The sequence below is a fragment of the Palaemon carinicauda genome, chromosome 14 (assembly GCF_036898095.1).
Source record: "Palaemon carinicauda isolate YSFRI2023 chromosome 14, ASM3689809v2, whole genome shotgun sequence".
Lineage (NCBI taxonomy): Eukaryota > Metazoa > Arthropoda > Malacostraca > Decapoda > Palaemonidae > Palaemon > Palaemon carinicauda.
The window spans coordinates 49,529,755-49,549,754 of NC_090738.1; the positions used below are offsets into that span (position 1 = coordinate 49,529,755).

The 20,000-nt window shown below is 38.4% G+C and overlaps 1 protein-coding gene across 2 annotated transcripts in view; it reads left to right on the plus strand.

Moving 5' to 3' along the window:
• Positions 1-2,188: 2,188 nt before the first annotated feature.
• The window catches only part of LOC137653578 (vascular endothelial growth factor receptor 1-like), a 51,703-nt gene continuing 33,891 nt past the window's right edge, over positions 2,189-20,000 (plus strand). Inside the window, exons 1-5 of one of the 2 annotated variants that reach the window (XM_068387099.1) lie at positions 2,190-2,819; positions 5,545-5,696; positions 6,377-6,485; positions 8,011-8,154; positions 11,208-11,411. In XM_068387099.1, the coding sequence (XP_068243200.1) occupies positions 2,303-2,819; positions 5,545-5,696; positions 6,377-6,485; positions 8,011-8,154; positions 11,208-11,411 (1,126 nt within the window). In that variant the 5' untranslated portion in view covers positions 2,190-2,302. Of the gene's footprint in view, positions 2,820-5,544; positions 5,697-6,376; positions 6,486-8,010; positions 8,155-11,207; positions 11,412-20,000 lie in introns of both variants that reach the window. The other variant, XM_068387100.1, reaches the window with a different exon arrangement.

The following is a 20,000-nucleotide window of genomic DNA, read 5'->3' on the forward strand; positions in this document are numbered from 1 at the left end:
TAGGGTTTTGCATTTTTCAGATCATATGCAGATGTTGCTTATTATACTATTATTATTTAAATAGATCTTATTTTTTTCTAAAGGATGTTTTGCAGTGTTACGTGTAAAATAGAAATTAAATGTGTATATCCTGCATTTTTTCTCTCTCTCTTTTTATTTATTTTTTGTTTTTGTTTTTTAATTCCACTAATGTCTAGGGTTCTAAACGACTTAGAGCCTGGCCTATATATATATATATATATATATATATATATATATATATATATATATATATATATATATATATATATATATGTGTGTGTGTGTGTGTGTGTGTGATGTGTGTGTGTACACACTACACACACACACACAACATGTAAGAAAAAGAAATGGACATGGGCAGGAAATATATTGAGGATGACAGATAATAAATGGACGTTGAGAATAACAGAACGGGTCTCTAGAGATTGCAAAGGAAGTACGGTAAGGAAGAGATGACGATGGACTGACGAAGTAAGAAAGTTTGCGGGAGTGGACTGTAGACTGGCATAGACAGACCATTAACAGACGCCAGTTGAAGGATAAATCTGAGACTTTTGTTCTGTATTGGACTAGTAATGGCTGATGATGATGATGATGATGATAATGATGATGTGTATACACACACACACACACACACACACACACACACATATATATATATATATATATATATATATATATATATATATATATATATATATATATCCCCCAACTAGGGGTGGGAACCCTTTTTTGGATAAAGGCCATCTTGCAATTCCTCAATGCTCCTTAAGGTCGCAAAGAATTTTTGTTGGTTATTTTATCCTCCAAGCAATTTATTAGTAATCTAAAGAAAGAATGACAGGTTTATAGAAATTTAAAGCATTACAATTTCAAATATTTGAATTAAGTACTTTTTATACAAGTAATCAGTAAATGAATTATATTGAAAACTAAATTCCAAAATATTTCATTCTAGTTTGGGTAGTTTTCAAACTACCGTAAGTAAATGAATAATATTGAAAGCATGTCATTTAAAAATTACTTTAGTGAAGCAAGTAGGTTCTTTGTATTGAAGTGATAAATAAAATAATATTAATCTCTTGGAAAAGATAGCTTATAAATATCAACAATATAACCTTTTCAAATATTTTATATTGGCAAGTAGGTACTTTTTAAACAATCACATCTCATAAAAATGCAACATCCCAGTAAAAAATGGTATCTGTTTAAACACACTTAGCTGTTTTCATTGAAAAAATCAATTATTTGCTTTCTTAAGATGTTCAATAAATCCCTAGTTTTTAGCCATCATAGCTGGAACACCATCAGTACATAACCTATTATAATAAGGAAGTGAAATTTAGTCCTCCTTTGTGACATTGCTTATTGAAGTTGTTAAAATGTCTGTTCCTCTTGTCCTTGCGTTAAAGTTACCCAAGGGAAGCTGTTTTTTATACAATCAAAACATAGATCACAATGAGATGGACAAAACAAGAATTCTCTCGTCCATCATACGTTAAATCACTCACTCACTGCAACTAGCAGATTTCCTTGTCAGCTACAACAGCTGTTGCAGCTGACCAGGAAACACTGCTAGTTGTATTAAATTAGGATTCATTGAATTCAAAGAAAAATTGCTTCCATTCTCTGGGAGGTACATCACTGAACATAACTTTCCTATTGTCTGTGTGTACATATTTGTATGTGGGTACATACAGTAGAATGATTTCAAACACACAATATTCAGTGTCAAAGCAGAAATATACTACATGTACACATACTGTACATATATCAAAGGCCGTAAAAGGCAGCGCTTGATGGTCCAGAAGGCCATATGCGGCCTTAAGGCCGCAGGTTCCCCATTCCTGTTGCCCCATTGACGTAAAGGACCTCGTGTGAATATATATATATATATATATATATATATATATATATATATATATATATATATATATATATATATATAAACCTGTGTTGTTTCATGTGTAGGATTGAGCCTAATCATTTTTTTTTCTGAAAAGCTACGTCCTTTCAATCAAAATTTGAATTGTTACCAAGTTTCTCAACGTTTTGAAAACGAGCCTCTCTCTCTCTCTCTCTCTCTCTCTCTCTCTCTCTCTCTCTCTCTCTCTCTCTCTACGCACACAAACACACATACACACAAACGATGCCACATCCTGTGGCAACAGTGACATTAACTTGAAACGATGTCGTATTCGAGATTTCGTGATATGAGAACGTCAGTCACTCGTTATGGATCAGTGTTATCAGACGAACAAAGTGTGTTGTGATATTCAATATGGCTTATGAAAAGTCATCAACTAAAGATTTCTTCTTTATCTTCTTGCGGTGCACATTTTGTATCATAAAGACTGGAAACACCCCACTCCTCTTTATAGCACTTTCCTTGTTGGCTGCGTCTGCATGGCCAACGTGTATTGCTTCTCTCCCAAAGTGCGATCAAGCACAAGAGCTATTGGGAAAGATTAACTTAACCGAGGCAGTCGAAAAATCAGATGTCATCGCTCCAACAACTCGAAAGTGGGATGGTTCCCGCGGTGTATTCGAACTCGACTATCCTCATAATTACAAGAAACTTAGAGTTTCAAAGGAAATTGTCATTGATGGCTACAATAACTTCTCCAAAGTGGAAATTTATTATGGGGTGGTCTTTCTGACCAAACACAATGAGTCGTCCTTCCAACTGTACAGTCAAAACAATCAGGAACTTGTGCCGCTCGAATTCACTTTATGGGATCGTCCAATTATGATTGAATTCCTCGACTGTGTCGTCTATCTTCTATTGGAAGAACAAGGTTTGTGTATAGGCCTAAGCTACATTACTGTATCTTTAACACATTCTGAATACTTGGCGTCCTCAGGTCAAGCGGAACTAAAGCCGCTTTGGGTTTTGTCATTTCCTTTGTGGGTCACCTCTTTTAGCATATGAGATCGTTAATAGCACCTAATGTTGGGGGAATTGGACCTATAGCAACCGCATCGCAATTTATGCATATAAGGGCAATACCCCACCGAGACCTCTCCTCTGTATTGAATGAACCAAAGATGTTGTACAGACCCACTGACGAAGAAGCTCTTGGCTCATTTTGTTAGGCCTAAAGATCGCTATCTTCCATCACAAAAAATACTCGGCAGGAGTCAATTGAAAAGGCGTGAAGCAAACAACTTCAATCTTTATCAGAAAAAGCATTATATGGGAAAAATATTATAATGTGCATGTGAAGCCAAGCTGGAAACAAATAGGGGAAATAAAGATTAAATGACTAGGTCTAGTCAAGTCTCACCTCAGCCTAACCAGTTCGTACTATAGATACATTTTCTCTTAAAACTGAATTCTATATTTCATCTTTGAGTATCAAATTCGAAACTTCATTTAAGTCAGTAGACCACCATGTGGGCCTACACCCTTGATTTGCGAGTGTAATGGCAATTTCCAAATACGGTAAGGGGTAATATATATATATATATATATATATATATATATATATATATATATATATATATATATATGTGTGTGTGTGTGTGTGTATAGGCTATATGTGTGTATGTGTCATCACACTCATGTAGGCTACTGTATATATATATATATATATATATATATATATATATATATATATATATATATATATATATATATACATATATATATATATATATATATATATATATATATATATATATCACATTCTCCTACTCCTATTAACGCAAAGGGCCTAAGTCAGGTTTCGTCAGTTGTCTCTATCTTGAGATTTTAAAATCAATACTTCTCCATTCATCATCTCCTACTTCATGCTTCATAGTCCTCGGTCATGTAGGTCTGGGTCTTCCAACTCCTCTAGTGCCTTGTGGAGCCCAGCTGAACATTTGATGAAATTATCTCTTTGTGAATGCAAAGAGCTTGCCCAAACCATCTCCATTTACCCCTCACCATGACATCCACATATGGCACTCGAGTGATCTCTCTTATAGTTTCATTTTTAATCCTATCCTGCCATTTAACCACAATATTCTTTGGAGGGCTTTGTTCTCAAATCTACAAAATCTGTTGGATATTGTTTCATTGTCATACCACGACTCTTGTCCATAGAGTAACACCGATCTCACTAAACTGATATTTAACCTGATTTTTAAATGTAACTTCAGGCGATTTGATTTAAATATTTTACTTAACCTAGCCATTATCTGATTTGCTTTTTTCAATCTTTCATTAAACTCAAATTCTAAAGATCCTGTATTAGAGATTATAATTCCTAGATATTTAAATGATTTCACCTCATTGATCCTTTCTCCTTCCAATGATATTTCATCTCCCATTGCATATTCCGTTCTCATCATCTCTTTCTTTCTTCTGCTTATCTTCAGCCCAACTTCATGTGATATTTCATGCATTCTGTCAAGCAAGGTTAGCAAATCCCATGGTGTTATGCTAATAAGGACAAGCGTCATCAGCATGCTCTAGGTCATATTGTTACCAATCCAGTCCAATCCAGTGTATTTGTATATATATATATATATATATATATATATATATATATATATATATGTGTGTGTGTGTGTGTATATATATATATATATATATATATATATATATATATATATATATATGGATTGGACATATAGGCCTAACTGTGATATCAGTCATTTTATGAAATGACTAAAACTTTAGCATTACGCATATCGTATGTGGAGCTAAATATTTTCAACCGCATTGATGAAATTAATCTTTATTATCTTTGTCGATAAGTTTTCCTCATCAAATTAATATTTTAATTATTATTTGTTTATTTCATGAAGTAAACATATCTCGTTCTTAAGAAGATCTGAGAATAACTATGATTATACTTACCCATTTGTCATTTTTCTTTGGCTAAATCATTTCTGCTCATGGACCGCGTGCAACTCTGTGAGCTAGGCAGATTCTAATGACCTTACCTGCTCTTCTAATTCAGTTATTATCACATTGAGGCCTTTGGTACATTTACTTCATCATATTTCCTACTATTCTCTAAAAGCTATGGCTATGCATTACACAATAGACGTTGCTAAAGTGCCTTTAGCTGCACTCACTTTTCAGCATTCATGTACAGATGGACACAGGAGTCCGTAGCACACCTCACTCCTAAGAAGTGCATCTTGTAACACCCTTACTTTGCGACGAGTATCAAACAGATAGTGTACGCAGAGACGACAGAGGTGGAATCTGGGCTAAACACATGAACTCTCTCCGCAGTAAGGGTGTGGTTGAATGCACTTCCTGAGAGCGAGGTGTACCGGGAATTCCTGTGTCCAACTGTACCTCAGTTCTTGCATCCTTCCTTCTTTCCCACTGTTTAACCTCTCTTAACTTTTACTTCATAGTACAACCAAAGTGTTTTCCCTTATTAACAATTTTCCTTTTGATAGACCCCCTGCCCTTGCGCAGGGCCATATGACCCAAATTCCATAAATCAGTCAATCGTAAATCCCCATAAAACGTCATGTTAATAGACCATTGACAGAATATATCTCTCCCTCGAGCAGAACCTGAGATAGTAGTCAACCAGTACTTGCAGAAGGCCTGGGACGTTCAAGACAAGTATTACTTCGAGACAGGGAACCAAGTCATTCTGAGCTGCATAGCCTCCAACTTGCACCTTCTGAAAAACGCAGTATGGCATCTTCCAGAGGGCAAAGTAAGTGCTTAGTTGCCTCCCTTTTTTAGTCTTCTGCTCGATATCCGTTCCTACTTCATTTCTTCCATCTTTCTTTCTGGCTTATCTTTAACTTCTACTTCATAGTGAAACTGATGGTTTTTTTCCCAGTTGAACCTCACACTAAATGACCTCCTAAGGCCCAGCGCTGGGTGATATCACTCATATCCTGTAAATCCAAGTGCAGAATGACATAAGTAATCTCTCTCTCTCTCTCTCTCTCTCTCTCTCTCTCTCTCTCTCTCTCTCTCTCTCTCTCTCTCTCTCTCAGACTTTATTGAAATGAATGCACAGAAATATTAGGAATTGATCTGATTTGCATTGACGTAGAAAGACTCGACTTTGTTTTCCATGATTGTGGGGAAGTTTCTGATGTATCAATTTTATACTTAATATCGAAATAATTACAGATTACAGCCCAAGCCTCATAGAAAGATAATGATTTTCTCAGATTTCTTGAAACGATTTGAAAGTCTACTTCAATTTCTGGCATATTTTGGAAAGATCCCACAAGGATCCTTGCTAATTGAAAGCTTCTAGAAATACTCTCTGAGGCAGATGAGATACTGAAATTAAAGAATCACTAACCTGGCATCTCTGTTCCCATAATGAATGGCAATCTTTGCTGGGGTCATCTAAAAACTGCTTAATCTCAATTGCAGAATTTCTCTGGATACAATATAACGGTTGATCAAGAAGGAAAGTATTCGTGCAAGTTTTCCATAGATGACAAGGAGTCATTGTCGTCCAATGTAACCCTGGAGGCGTTAGGTAAGTGGCTACAGCTTATGCTGATTTCTCGGTAGTGATTGATTCCTTTATTTTATTTAGCCAGTTTGAGAGACACATCTGGTTACCTAATAGATTAGATGAGTAATGTATTGATTAATTAGACTCTGTGTTTGCATTCATATACAGCAGTACCTCGGTTTACGAGTTTAATCCGTTCTAGGAGCGAGTTTGCAATCCAAAATGCTCATAAACCAAAATAGTTTATCCCATCAGGAATAAAGGAAATTAATTCGATGTATCCACGCATCCACATTCATTTTTAAAGGTTTGTAATGTTATTTAAAGAAATGATTATAACCCCTAAATTCAGAAATGATTACAAATTGATAATTCCCAATAAAGAATAGAAATATATTGATAAATTAACTCGCACTTCACCTTTGAGGAGACAAGAGAGGAGGACAAGGAGGGGGTTACTGGTAAAATATCGAGTTCTCTCTCTTGATCAACTTTCACTATCACTAATTGAATCACTTGAATTAAACATTATGAACATTTGCTAATCTTTTTCTTTTCACTCTCAACATTGAATTCTGCCAAGGAACTAATCTCAAGATGACTGCATTTGCATTGTTTTTAAAATGGCATAGAAATGAGGTAAAATCATATGAATACAGTCTGAACAGTGTGTGTGTGGCATATAAGCCCCACGACTGATTTTGTGCTAGCCTCATTATTACTTGTCCCAAAAATGCACATGTGGAGGGAAATATTTGTTAGCAGACCGATACAATGTTCGTATACCGATTTAACTTTTTATGCTCGTATACTGATGTGCTCGTAATCTGAGTTACTTGTAAACCGAAGTATTACTGTAGTAGAAATTGGTATTTCAGTTATGATAACTCAACTATAGTCAGTCTAGAAATGTAACCCAGCTTAGGTGTTAGATGACTTTATATTGGAATAGAAAACTTCCTGGAAGCATTAAATTTCAAAACCTTTGAACTTCTTGTCCATAATGAAATCCTATTTTCAAGATGCATATGTTCCACATGATTTATAGCATATGTATCGTGTTGCTATTAATTAATAGTGACTAGATTAATTTAATACAGGTGACTTTACGCCATACTTAGAATTGAAGATTTTACTTCCGTGTCTTTGAATATGGGAAAATCTGGGAATATGTTTGACGACCACTATTTTCTGGAAATGGCTATAAAGGAATGTTAAGATCAACCAATTCATTGCTGTTAGCAATTTAAAAATGCATCACTTTATATCCTTCGTATTTGATACATAATCAAAAGATTTTTTATCTACTTTTTTTAAACTATGTTTTAATTCAAGCATAACTTGACTTTTATAAGCTTACTTCATGCAGAGAATATTCGCCAAGAAAAAGTACCAATTCATCAATGAACATTGTGTATGAGAAGATGAACAAAACCTAATAGTGCCTAACTAATTTAAGAGACAAATGTTCTTATAACTGCAAAAATGCCAGATGTGATTTCCACAGTTCATTACACTTATTCCTTGTCTGATCAAAACAAATCAGGAGAGAACTCCAGTATCCTAGAGCTGGCTTCAGATAACTCTACGCAGGAAATCCATGATGTGGGTGACGACACAGAGGATATGGAATGGCACTTAGACTTCCTTGCATATCCCAAGGATGTCACATTTTGTTGGGAACATGAAGGTATAGTTTTATCTATATTGTTATGAATAATGGTATGAAATAAAGGTAGTCTTTGCCAGTATCATCCCCATTGTCTGGGGGACAGAATACTTAAACGTTTAAAGGCTATGATGTACTTTAAAGTGCTTAATTTTATCATGACAATCATTCTTATACATTATTTTCAAACTAAAGAGAGATAAGAACTTGATTGAATATTAATTCAAATGAAAATTTTGAAATAGAGAAAGGTTACAGTGAGGAAGAAAGCACATTACCTGATTTATAAAATCTGGATTAATTTCAACGTCCATCCAACTCTTTGCTGGCCCATAGCCCTCCACCAAAAATTCAATAGAGATCCATCCTTAGAATTCATGATATGTTTTGGACGTCAGTCATAAGCTAGAGCTTTCTAAAATGACAAAGCAATCCATCTCTATCCCAGCCCCAGATCCAAAAGAATCTCCGTGTCCAGAGCTAGCAGATCTTTACCCAATTCTGATTCCTGGCTATAGGTATAACATTCATAACTTCAATCCAAACTCTAATCACATGTCAATCTCATCACCTACCTTTGGTAAAATATGTGTACAAAATTCCTAACAGAAAAGCAAACTGACAAACCAACCCAAAAAGATAATCTCTAAGGATGACCCCCTCTGTTGAAATAGTAAATACATAATCTCTGACCTATTTCACTGACTTATTATTATCAAATAGGTGTGTAGAAGGACCAAGTAGAAAAAATAATGTAGTTGTGTTGGGTGACTTAAATGCCAGAGTGGGTTCTGGAGAGGTAAGTGTCATTGGGAAGTATGGCATACCAGGTGAAAATAAGAGTGGTGAGATACTGTTAAGTATGTGTTGAGCAAGAGCTGGTTATAAGTAGTTTGTTTTTTTAAGAAGACCAATATTGATAAGTATAAATGGGTAAGAATAGCAAATGGAAGAGTGATAGAAAGGGCATTGATGGATTATGTGTTGTTAAGAAGAAGGATGTTTGGAAGATTGAAAGATGTGCACGTATTTAGGGGTATGGGTAACGGTATATCTGATCATCTTTTTGTTGAAGCAAAATTAGTTGTATTGAGTGGGGAAATAGAATAAGGGGGGGATGTAAAAGGGAGGTAGTAAAGGTGAAGAGTTGGTAAAAACACAGATAAAAAGTGAATATCAGGAAAGGTCGGAAAGGGCATAATATGCTATGACATGGTAAAAGTGAGAGAAACTAAAATCTAGATGGGTGGAAGTTAGTAAAAGAAAATTTTACTGGCCATGCAATGAATGCATGTGGTAAGAGGATAATTGGAGGCAACATGAGGAAGGGTAGTGAATGACGGAATGAAGGAGAGAAGATGAAGGTGGAATAGAAAATGAGGTCATTTGAAGAATGGCTGCAGAGTAAGAGTTTAGAGAACTATAAAAGATATACAGAGATAAAATGGGGAAGTAAATCGATGGAAGCAAGAGGTACATCAAAGAGTGAATGAAGGATGTCAAGTGTTGAGGGCAGTAAAGGGAGTGGTAAAAATAGAAGGCAAGAGATGAGCGTAAAGAGAATTCTGTATGAGAAAGTGATTGTACCAATTGTGATTTATGATCGTAGTTTTGGCAGATGGAAGTGACGGAGAGACAGAAATTGAATGCGTTTGAGATAAAGTATCCGAGGAGTATGGTTGGTATATCTCAATTGGATAGTGTTAGGAACAAAGTAGCGAGGGCAAGAATGGTTGTGAGAAAAGAATTAGAAGCTAGAGTGGATATGAATGTGTTGAAATGGTTTGGCTATATAGAGGATGGAAAATTATTGTCTTCTGAAGAAGGTGATGATAGCAAGAGTTGATGGGAGAAGTGCAAGAGAAAGACAAGGTTTGGGTGGATGGATGGAGTGAAGAAAGCCCTAGGTGACAGGAGGATAGATGTGAGAGAGACAAAAGAGTGTGCTAGGAATAGAACTGAATGACAAGCAATTGTGATGCAGTTCCGATAAGCCCTGCTGCTACCTCGGGTCATGTTGGTGACCGCTGAGGTAGCTGCAGTAGGGGGTTAGCATATGAAGCTTCATTTGTGGAGGAAAATAGGGTAGGGTGAGCTGTGTCATCCTAGCAGTACTGACCATACTTGTCAGGCAAAGAGGAACGATGAGAAAAAAAAAAGACCATTTGTTTGTTTTTTTGTTTTTTTTATGTCGGCTGCTTTCCAAAATAGGGAGAAGTGCCATGATAGATAGATTGAATTTTATTATTAGTATTAATTATTATCGTTATCATTATTATTATTATTATTATTATTATTAGTAGTAGTAGTAGTAGTAGTAGTAGTAGTAGTAGAAGTAGTAGTTGTGCTACAACCCTTGTTGGAAAAGCAGGATGCTATAAGCCCAAGTGCTTCAACAGGAAAAAAAATAGCTCAGTGAGGAAAGAAAATAAATAAAATGCTAGAGTAGTCATGAAAAATTAGAATAAAACACTTTAAAAACAGTAACAACACTAAAATAGACCTTTCATATATAAACTATGAAAAGAGACTTGTGTCAGCGTGTTCAATATAAGTATAAAGTAACCTCCACTAGCCAACTACTCCTATCCATTTTCTCATGAGCTGGGTTCTTAGAATTTTTTCCTTGTAGCAAGATTCAGCGCTGATGTAAGTCCAACTTAATCTAACACCAGTCAGTAGGTTTCCTGTTCTTTGAAAAATAAAGATATGAGATATAAATGTCGTCAGTAGTCATGACCTTTGCAAACATAACAACTCGCCTGGAGACAAAGCACAGGAAGTCATCATGACAAAGATGTGATAATCTCTAATCCCTATGACATCCTTCTTTTGTGTTTTAATCTTTTTGTATATATTTGTTACTTTAACTTTAAACTTATATACCTCTATATGTATCATTTTATCTTGAACATTTTGTTTTAGTATGGATAAAACTTTGCAGTTCTCATTCTGCCATTGTTTTTGTTATGCTTTTGAACTAAATCCTTGCTAATATTTTAGCAATCTATAAACTATCAACAAACAGCAGGTTAGTAATTAATGAATGGATTAAAAAAAGTAGCTCTTTCCAGGGAAAACACTGAACTTCACATGTGAGTCCAAAAGAGAGGACAAACACAACGTAGACTGTAACTACACGTTAGGGACGCTGACTTTGAAACTCAAGAGACCCTCAGTGCTGGAAGCTGGAACTCACTCCCTCACGGCCACCATCTGGAAAGACGGAACATCACCACTCAGTCAAAAGACTCTTCAGATGCAGTTAGTAGTTTTGGGTACGTACTTGGGTCCCACGCATGTATCTGAGTGCATGACTCTTGATTCATAAATGTTTTCTTCCAGCATTTCTATGTGGGGCAAGGTTTCACACAGCTGGTTTTTAGCATGTGCATTTGGGGTGAGGTTACTTGATCATCTTGGACCACAGTTATGTTCTTGTGTGTCCTTCAGACTCAGCTTTGCTCAAAGTTTTGGATATATAGCCAGTGGGGTAAAATATATATTATTCAGTATACTTGCATACAACAGTAAGTTGATATATATATATATATATATATATATATATATATATATATATATATATATATATATATATATATATATATATGTACATATATATGCATATATATACACATATATGTACGTATATATATGTATATATACACACAGATACACACACACATATATATATATATATATATATATATATATATATATATATATATATATATATATATATATATTCGTATGTGTATATATATATATTTTTATGTGTGTATATATATATGTATGTATATATATGTATATATATATATATATATATATATATATATATATATATATATATATTGATACATATATATGCATAAATATTTATTTATATACAGGTATACATAAAAATATAAATATGTATATGTATATATATGTATATACAGTATATACACGTATGTGTTCATATATATATATATATATATATATATATATATATATATATATATATGTATATATATATATATATATATTATGTATATATGTATATATATATATATATATATATATATATATATATATATATATATATATATATATACATATTTATATATATCAATACATTTATATACATAAATATGTATTTATATACAGGTATATATATATTTGTATATATATGTATATATACATATATATGTTTGTATATACATATATATGTATATATATATATATATATATATATATATATATATATATATGTATATATATATATACATGAATATTTATTTATATACAGGTATATATATAAATGAATAGATATATATATATATATATATATATATATATATATATATATATATATATATATACATATATGTATATATATAGTAGTAACTTGGTATACGAGTTTAATCCCGTTCCAGAAGCAAGCTCTTAGCACAAAATACTCATAAACAAAAACCATTTTTTCCATAAGAAATAAAGGAAAGTCATTCAGTACATTTCACACATCCTTAGATGCACATATTTACTAATTTATAAAGGTTTTTGATATTATATAAAAAGCAAATTATAACCCTTTACATAAGATATGAATACAAATTAATAATTCCCAATTAAAATTGGAAAGTATTGACAAATTAACTCGCATTTTACCTTTAAAGAGAGTCGTTGCTGGCGTATGAGAAACAAGAGAAGAGGAGGAAGACGAGGAGGGGCTATTGCTTAAAAGGAGAATATTCCTATATGAGCATTTTGGGAATTTTTGGAATTTTCTTTCTTGAACAGTATTCACTATCATTAAGTGCATCACTTAACTTTCACTTTTTGGGCTCGGCCATGTTGGCCTGATGGAAGGTTCCTTTAGGTAGCTTTCTAAGGGATATTTGCTACAGTGATACTCCCTTAGAATTAACCGAAGGTCTCCAGAATTCTAACTCCTGGCGCGAGTATCCATAATATGAATTTAAGGATATCACATAATATCAGGGGACGTATTTTTAGATACGACACATAGCAATCTTCACCCCGATTTAACTCTTTGAGGGGGAAGAGTGGCAAACAAAAGGGGAGCCGTTACCTAGGTACCCAGTTGACCTCCTATCTGCACTACTACCAGCCGCCATTCCTTTCTCTGTAGCATTTAAGCTAAGTGCGCTCCCAACCTTTTCCCGGTGTTCGTTACGGATTACAGGAATATTAATCATGCAATCTCCAGCATCTTCATCCTCTGGAAAGTCGAGTATTTATTCTTTCCTGTGTATAATTTTAGGCTCCCTTCTCACAGTTAAATTCGTATAATTTAAGTGTGTTTGGTTGAGAGTAGCCACGAACCGGAGGCAGCCATTTTACGACCGCTGTCGCACATTATTATTGCATTTTATATACTCAGTAGAGCGACATTCCCGGTATTTAGCTATAGGTTTAGCTAGTTAGGCAAATTATACTAGTGAAGATCGTGCATACAACATTATTTTATTCCTCTTCCTAAATGTGACTTTACTTTTCGTATACGGCGGGGCCCCGGCGGTACCAACCATGGCCGCGGTCCCCACCGGAGTTAGGCTAGCCTAGCCTGTATATATATGTTAGTAAAGTAATTCCCCATGTTCAACCTCACCCTATCATTCCTTATTAATTCAGATGGGGACATACATCCCCTAGAATTTATGGATAAGATTCGATATATATTCTCTTTTAGAGAAAAGAGGCTAAACCCTTCCTCCCTCCCTGAGCCGCCACCATTACAGGCGGCAACCTTAATCTTTCGTCATCGCCGTCGAGTAGAACTCCCGCTTGACCTAGTTAGTAATAACACCGTCTTTCTTCTTTGCCGCTGAGTACTCCAGCTTTGAAGTTAGATGGTAATTCAGGGTGCCCTGTCTTGCAGCCGACAATGTCGCCGACAGGGGAATCTTTGTTCCTCTGCCGCCCACGACGTCATCGGCATAGGAAGCCATGCTTCCTTAGTTCACAGTCGAAGGTAGGAGGCATAACTGCCGCCACCTTTCTCCCCTGTGAACTATAAGACCCTTCCCCCTCACCCCTCTGTCCTTTAGTGTCGGCTAGCTGTCACAACATTCTTTCACCGGTACTCAGACATTCATCCTGGCTTGCCGGGTTAACTGCGTTGCCTGCTGGGACCCTACCGGCGGCGGTTAGGTAGCCGCCTCGGTCACCTTCCCCCTTATGTCCTTCCTTCACCGGAAGTGAATGCCCTGGGGGGAAAGACTGAGCCGGCCCTGATGGCTGCCGGTGGGAAACCCAACATACTATTGAGAATTCTTCAGTCCTCTCTTGGCCTGCCATCCACAAACCTGCAGCTGGCAGTATAGCCGGCGGCAGACTTTTGTGGATGGATGGATGGAAGCTAGAATCAGATGGATTTCTCCCCTTCCATTAGAACTCTCATTCTGGCAAGGAGACAGTAGGCGGCAGGATAGTCCTCCTACACTTCCAGTTATTGTGCTAAACCATAATAATAGGAAACCCTCCTTTCCATTCTTTCTCTCTCTCTATCAGTTAGTGCCGCCAGGTACTAACCTAACCCCGGTAGTGTACCGGTAAAACTACAGTATACAACAATACAGTAGTACAAATAATTCCTAACATACTCTGTGTATCCTATCACAGTCTATTGTTGGGACCGCATACCATGTTGAGGTTGAGTAATCCCTCAACACCCAGATGAATCCTTTGATCATCGGGACCCATATAAAACACCGATCAATATTAATATACTACAGGTGGAGAAGTTAGTATAAATATTTACTAACTCCGTCTCTAGGTACGTGAGTTGTTCCACCCTGTATTCTCCCTTATAGGGAATCTAAATATTAATATTGATGGAGGTCTCAGCGATTGCCTGGGAGAGGAAACACAGATATGTGTCTTTCCTATTTCCTTTCTAGCTTACTATCCTAAGCTATTAATTACAATAGTAAGTATTACTATTAAATGTATGCATTTATATCAATGATATAAACAGCTGAATACTCATCAAATCCCTTTCCTTTACAGGAGGAGCCAATGGTGACGTGTGCAGTTGTGTTCTGCAACCACAAGAGCAAGGACTTTTATGGGCATACAGCGTAAAGGTCTCATGCCCCCTGCTGCATCGAATCTGGATCCTTGAGCTATTGGGACCCGAAGGGTTGCTTTAACTGCTCGACCTTGCTGACCAACGACTTTGGAGAAGCCATCCCTGCCTCCACAGAGGCTAGGGATACAGCAAGGATAACCCTTCTTAGGTGGGTAAGAGGGTTCCAAAAGAACTCTCCGGGACCTTACCTGCCCAATGAATCTCTCAGGTGCCTTCTATTCCATAAGGCTCAACCTAGTGCGGTAGTGCCCCAGGAACAGGTCCAGTCTCCCTTCATCCAACTGAAGATCGACGTGGACATCCACAAGGCACTCGAAGGCATGGACATCCATCAGGAACGGATGTTGGAAGTATCTACCGACACTGAACAGGACCTACTGCAAGAAGGCCCTGAAGAAAACATGGTTCAACCACCAATATAGGAAGAAGGATCCGTTTTGACGGTAACTGAGAACCCCCAGTTCACCATGACGGCATATCAACCTATGCCGTCAACCTCTTCAGCCCCAACTCCCCAACTGACTACACAGGTTGATGAGAGCGAAGTGCTCCTATCGTTGATCCAGCAGATGTTGGAAGTGTTCCGGAAGGAACAGGAGGAGATGAAACTGGCCATCCAACAGACGAAGAGAGAGGCACAAGAAGGGAACCGCCCCGGAAGTTTCAGGGGCTCTACTAGACCCCTTAAAGTATCAGACCTCCCTCACTGCTCATACACCAACCCCTGGAGGTATACGGAGCACATGCTCATGGTGGATGGGAAGCTATTCATCTCTGAGAAGTTGGGGGCCAAGCCACTTGAAGATCTTGAGTTCTGGCCCAGCTTTTCAACCTACCCAGACTGTTACGTGAGACTGCGGGATGAACCTGCATCCCGTGAGGAAACAGTACCAAAGGAAGTCATTGTCTTCGAACATGACAAGGCTCAGGCCAACCTTACCAAGACCCTGAAAGGAGGCGGATACACCAACTCCAAAGTCTCAGCCTTGAGCAAGAGGCATCCAACCTTTATTGCTCCTTCCTTCAGAGCCTTCCCCTTCTCGGAGAAAGCCCTTGACTGTGTCAGCAAAGGAGTCGAAGAGGGCAAACCCTGCCCAATCCTAAAGGAATGTAAGCCATTATCTCTAGCTATGCCTACCTGCGAGGAGAAGTGGAAAGAAGTACATCTAAGTTGGATCCGGAGTTAGCAGGCCAACAGTTCACCGAGAACCTTCCAAAGTTGCCAGATCATCTCTTGAGAAGGGAACAGGAGATGAAAGAAAGACTTGCCGCCTCCCTGTCTCATCAGAACTGTTTGGAAATATGTGCAGGCCTACATAACGCCCCAGACATGTACATCGTCTCACATGGGTAGCCTTGTGAAGGACTTGTATGCTTTTGTCAGGTCAAGGAGGACCTGTAGAGAGCACATGTTCGCCGCAGCAACGGTGAAACACGAGCCCAGAAAACTGATTTCATCATGCATCTGGGGCAAGGACCTTTTCCCACAGGAAGTGGTCCAAGAAGTCATTGTCAAAGCCGCCTCGGAGAATAGGAACCTTCTCCAGAAGTGGGGCATGTCTTCAAAGAGGAAGTCTTTCTCAGACGGAGGTCCCCAGCCTAAGAACAAGAAGGCAAGAAGACCACGTAGACCTGCACAACTTCCGGCCGTGACCATGGCCACGGTGCCTCAAATGGTAGCCTAGCCTCAAACCACCTTCCAGATGGTCCCTCAACAGATGGTAGCCCAGTCACCAGTGTTTAAACCAGACTTTGAGAGGCACTCGACCATCTTTCAGCCCTACAAAGGTAGAGGCCAAAGAAGAGGTTCCTCCAGAAACCCCCCAACGGGCAGAGGAGGACGCGGTCACGGAAACAAGTCCTCAGGATCCCCTAAGCAATGTGGGGTTCCATGTAGGGGGCAGACTTTTTCACTTTCGGGATTGTGGACCTTCGATCCCTGGGCTCACAGCCTAATCATGAATGGACTCAGGTGGAGATGGAACAAAATTCCACACCCTTTTCCAGAATTTTTCCAAAGCTCCACCTCCTTGTTGGAAGAATATACCTCAGAAGTCTTGAACAAGAAGGTAATAAGGAAAGCGAAGTCCATCAAGTTCCAGGGAAGGCTGTTTTGTGTTCCCAAGAAAGACTCAGACCAACTCAGAGTCATTCTAGTCTTGTCTCCACTCAACAAGTTTATCGAGAACAACAAGTTCCGGATGCTTGCCTTGCAACACATAAGGACCCTTCTACCCAAAGGGGCGTACACAGTCTCAATAGACCTGGCAAATGCTTACTGGCACCTACCAGGCAGTCGCCCCCTCTCCTCTTACCTAGGATTCAAGCTACAGAAGACAAAATTTGTTTCAGAGCAATGCCCTTTGGTCTAGACATAGCCCCAAGGATATTCACAAAGCTAGCAGATACACTTGTCCAGCATCTCCGAGGTAGTTCAAGTAGTAGCATATCTAGACGATTGGCTAATGTGGGCAGCATCCAAGACTACTTGTCTGCAAACAGCCGGAAAAGTGATCCAGTTCCTGGAGCACCTGAGCTTCAAAATCAATCACAAGAAGTCTCGCCTTTCTCCAGCTCAGAAATTCCAATGGCTAGGAATCCAATGGAACTTAAAGTCACACCACCTCTCCATTCCATTTAAGAAGAGGAGAGAGATAGCGGGATCTGTCAAGAGACTAATCCGATCCAAGAGGATTTCAAGACGCCAATAGGAAAGAGTATTGGGCTCTCTCCAGTTTGCAGCAGTGACAGACCCAGTGCTAAAAGCATGGCTAAAGGATGCGTCAGGAGTCTGGAGAAGATACGCATCAAACGCTTGAAGAGATCAACGAAGGTTGACCCCAACCTACTGCTCACGCTATTAAGGCCGTGGTCGACAGCCAAGAGCCTAGAGCAGACAATTCCCCTGCAACCACCACAACCATCAGTGGTGATACACACGGACGCCTCCCTGGAAGGATGGGGAGGCCATTTTCACGACAAAAAAGTGCAAGGGAATTGGTCGCACCAGTTCAAAACCTTTCACATCAACATCTTGGAGGTCATTGGTAGTCTTCCTTACGTTGAAGAAACTATCCCCTCGCAGAGAAATCCACATCAGATTGGTCCTGGACAACGAAGTGATAGTAAAATGTCTAAATCGACGAGGCTCGAGATCACCTCACCTCAATCATGTGATGTTAGCCATCTTCTACCTGGCAAGGAAGAGAGGACGGCACTTATCAGCAGTTTACCTTCAAGGGATCTGCAATGTGACGGCAGACGCTCTATCCAGGTGAAAGCCGATAGAGACAGAATGGTCCCTAGATGCAGACTCATTCTCCTTCATCTCGGAAAAAGTCCCGGAACTGCAGATCGACCTCTTAGCGACGAGCAACAACAAGAAACTACCTCGTTACGTAACCCCTTACATGGACCCTCAAGCAGAAGTGATAGATGCCATGTCTCTTGACTGGAACAGATGGAATCGGATTTACCTGTTTCCACTGACCAATCTCCTGCTGAAAGTCCTCAAAAAGCTAAGATCCTTCAGAGGGACAGCTGCAGTAGTGGCCCCCAAATGGCCCAAAAGCAATTGGTTCCCTCTAGTTCTAGAATTGAAACTGAAACTGTTTCCTCTGCCGAACCCAGTTTCATCCCAACTGGTTCAGAAGTCGACTGTTTACGCTTCATCCTCGAGAACCAACAACCTATATCTCATGATTTTCTCGCTCTAGCAATGAACAAAAAGTTTTGGATCTCTTAGGACAAAGTTGATTTCATTGAAGAGTACAAATCAAGTTCAACTAGGAGACAATACGAATTATCTTGGAAGAAATGGGTGTCCTTTGTGAAAATAAGGAAACCAACAGAAATATCGATAGATTTCTGTCTCTCTTCATCTACCTACACGAACAAGGCCTGGCTTCCACTACGATAACCGCGTGTAAGTCGGCTCTAACTAGACCTCTTTTGTACGCCTTTGAGGTGGATCTCACAAGTGAAATCTTCAATAAGATACCAAAAGCATGCGCTAGACTCAAGCCGGCAACCCCTCCAAAGCCCATCACATGGTCGTTGGACAAAGTCTTGCACTATGCTTCAAACCTGAACAATGAGGATTGTGGCCTAAAGGATCTAACACAGAAAGTCATCTTTCTGTTCGCAATAGCCTCAGGGGCTAGAGTTAGTGAAATAGTGGCCTTATCCAGAAACAAAGGCCATATTCAGTTCCTAGACAAAGGAGAACTGAACCTTTTCCCTGATCCTGCCTTTCTTGCGAAGAACGAGCTGCGAACCAAGAGGTGGGGTCCTTGGAGAATCTGCCCAGTAGAGTGTCTTAAGGTTTATGTTCGAAGAACTTCAGACTTCAAGGGAGGACAGCTCTTCCGAGGCGAAACCTCAGGATCAAATCTATCCCTAAGACAACTGAGAGCGTAGCTCACCTACTTTATTCGCAGAGCGGATCCTGACAGCACACACGCAGGTCACGATCCAAGAAAGGTAGCTTCTTCGTTGAATTTTTTTCAACACATACTTTGAGAGGCTCCGCTCATATACGGGGTGGAAATCATCCAGAGTCTTCTATAAACATTATGCGAAGCAAGTACACAAGATAAAACACTTTGTGGTGGTGGTGGGTAGTGTCATAAAACCTGTCGTCTAGTGCTGCGATGAACAGTGGACTGTTTTGGGACTCAACAGTGCATTGGGTGAATAGGTATTACCTTCTAGCGCAAATCATTACGGTGATTAATAGACTGTTCTATACAGGTGCAGAATCTGACCAATAACA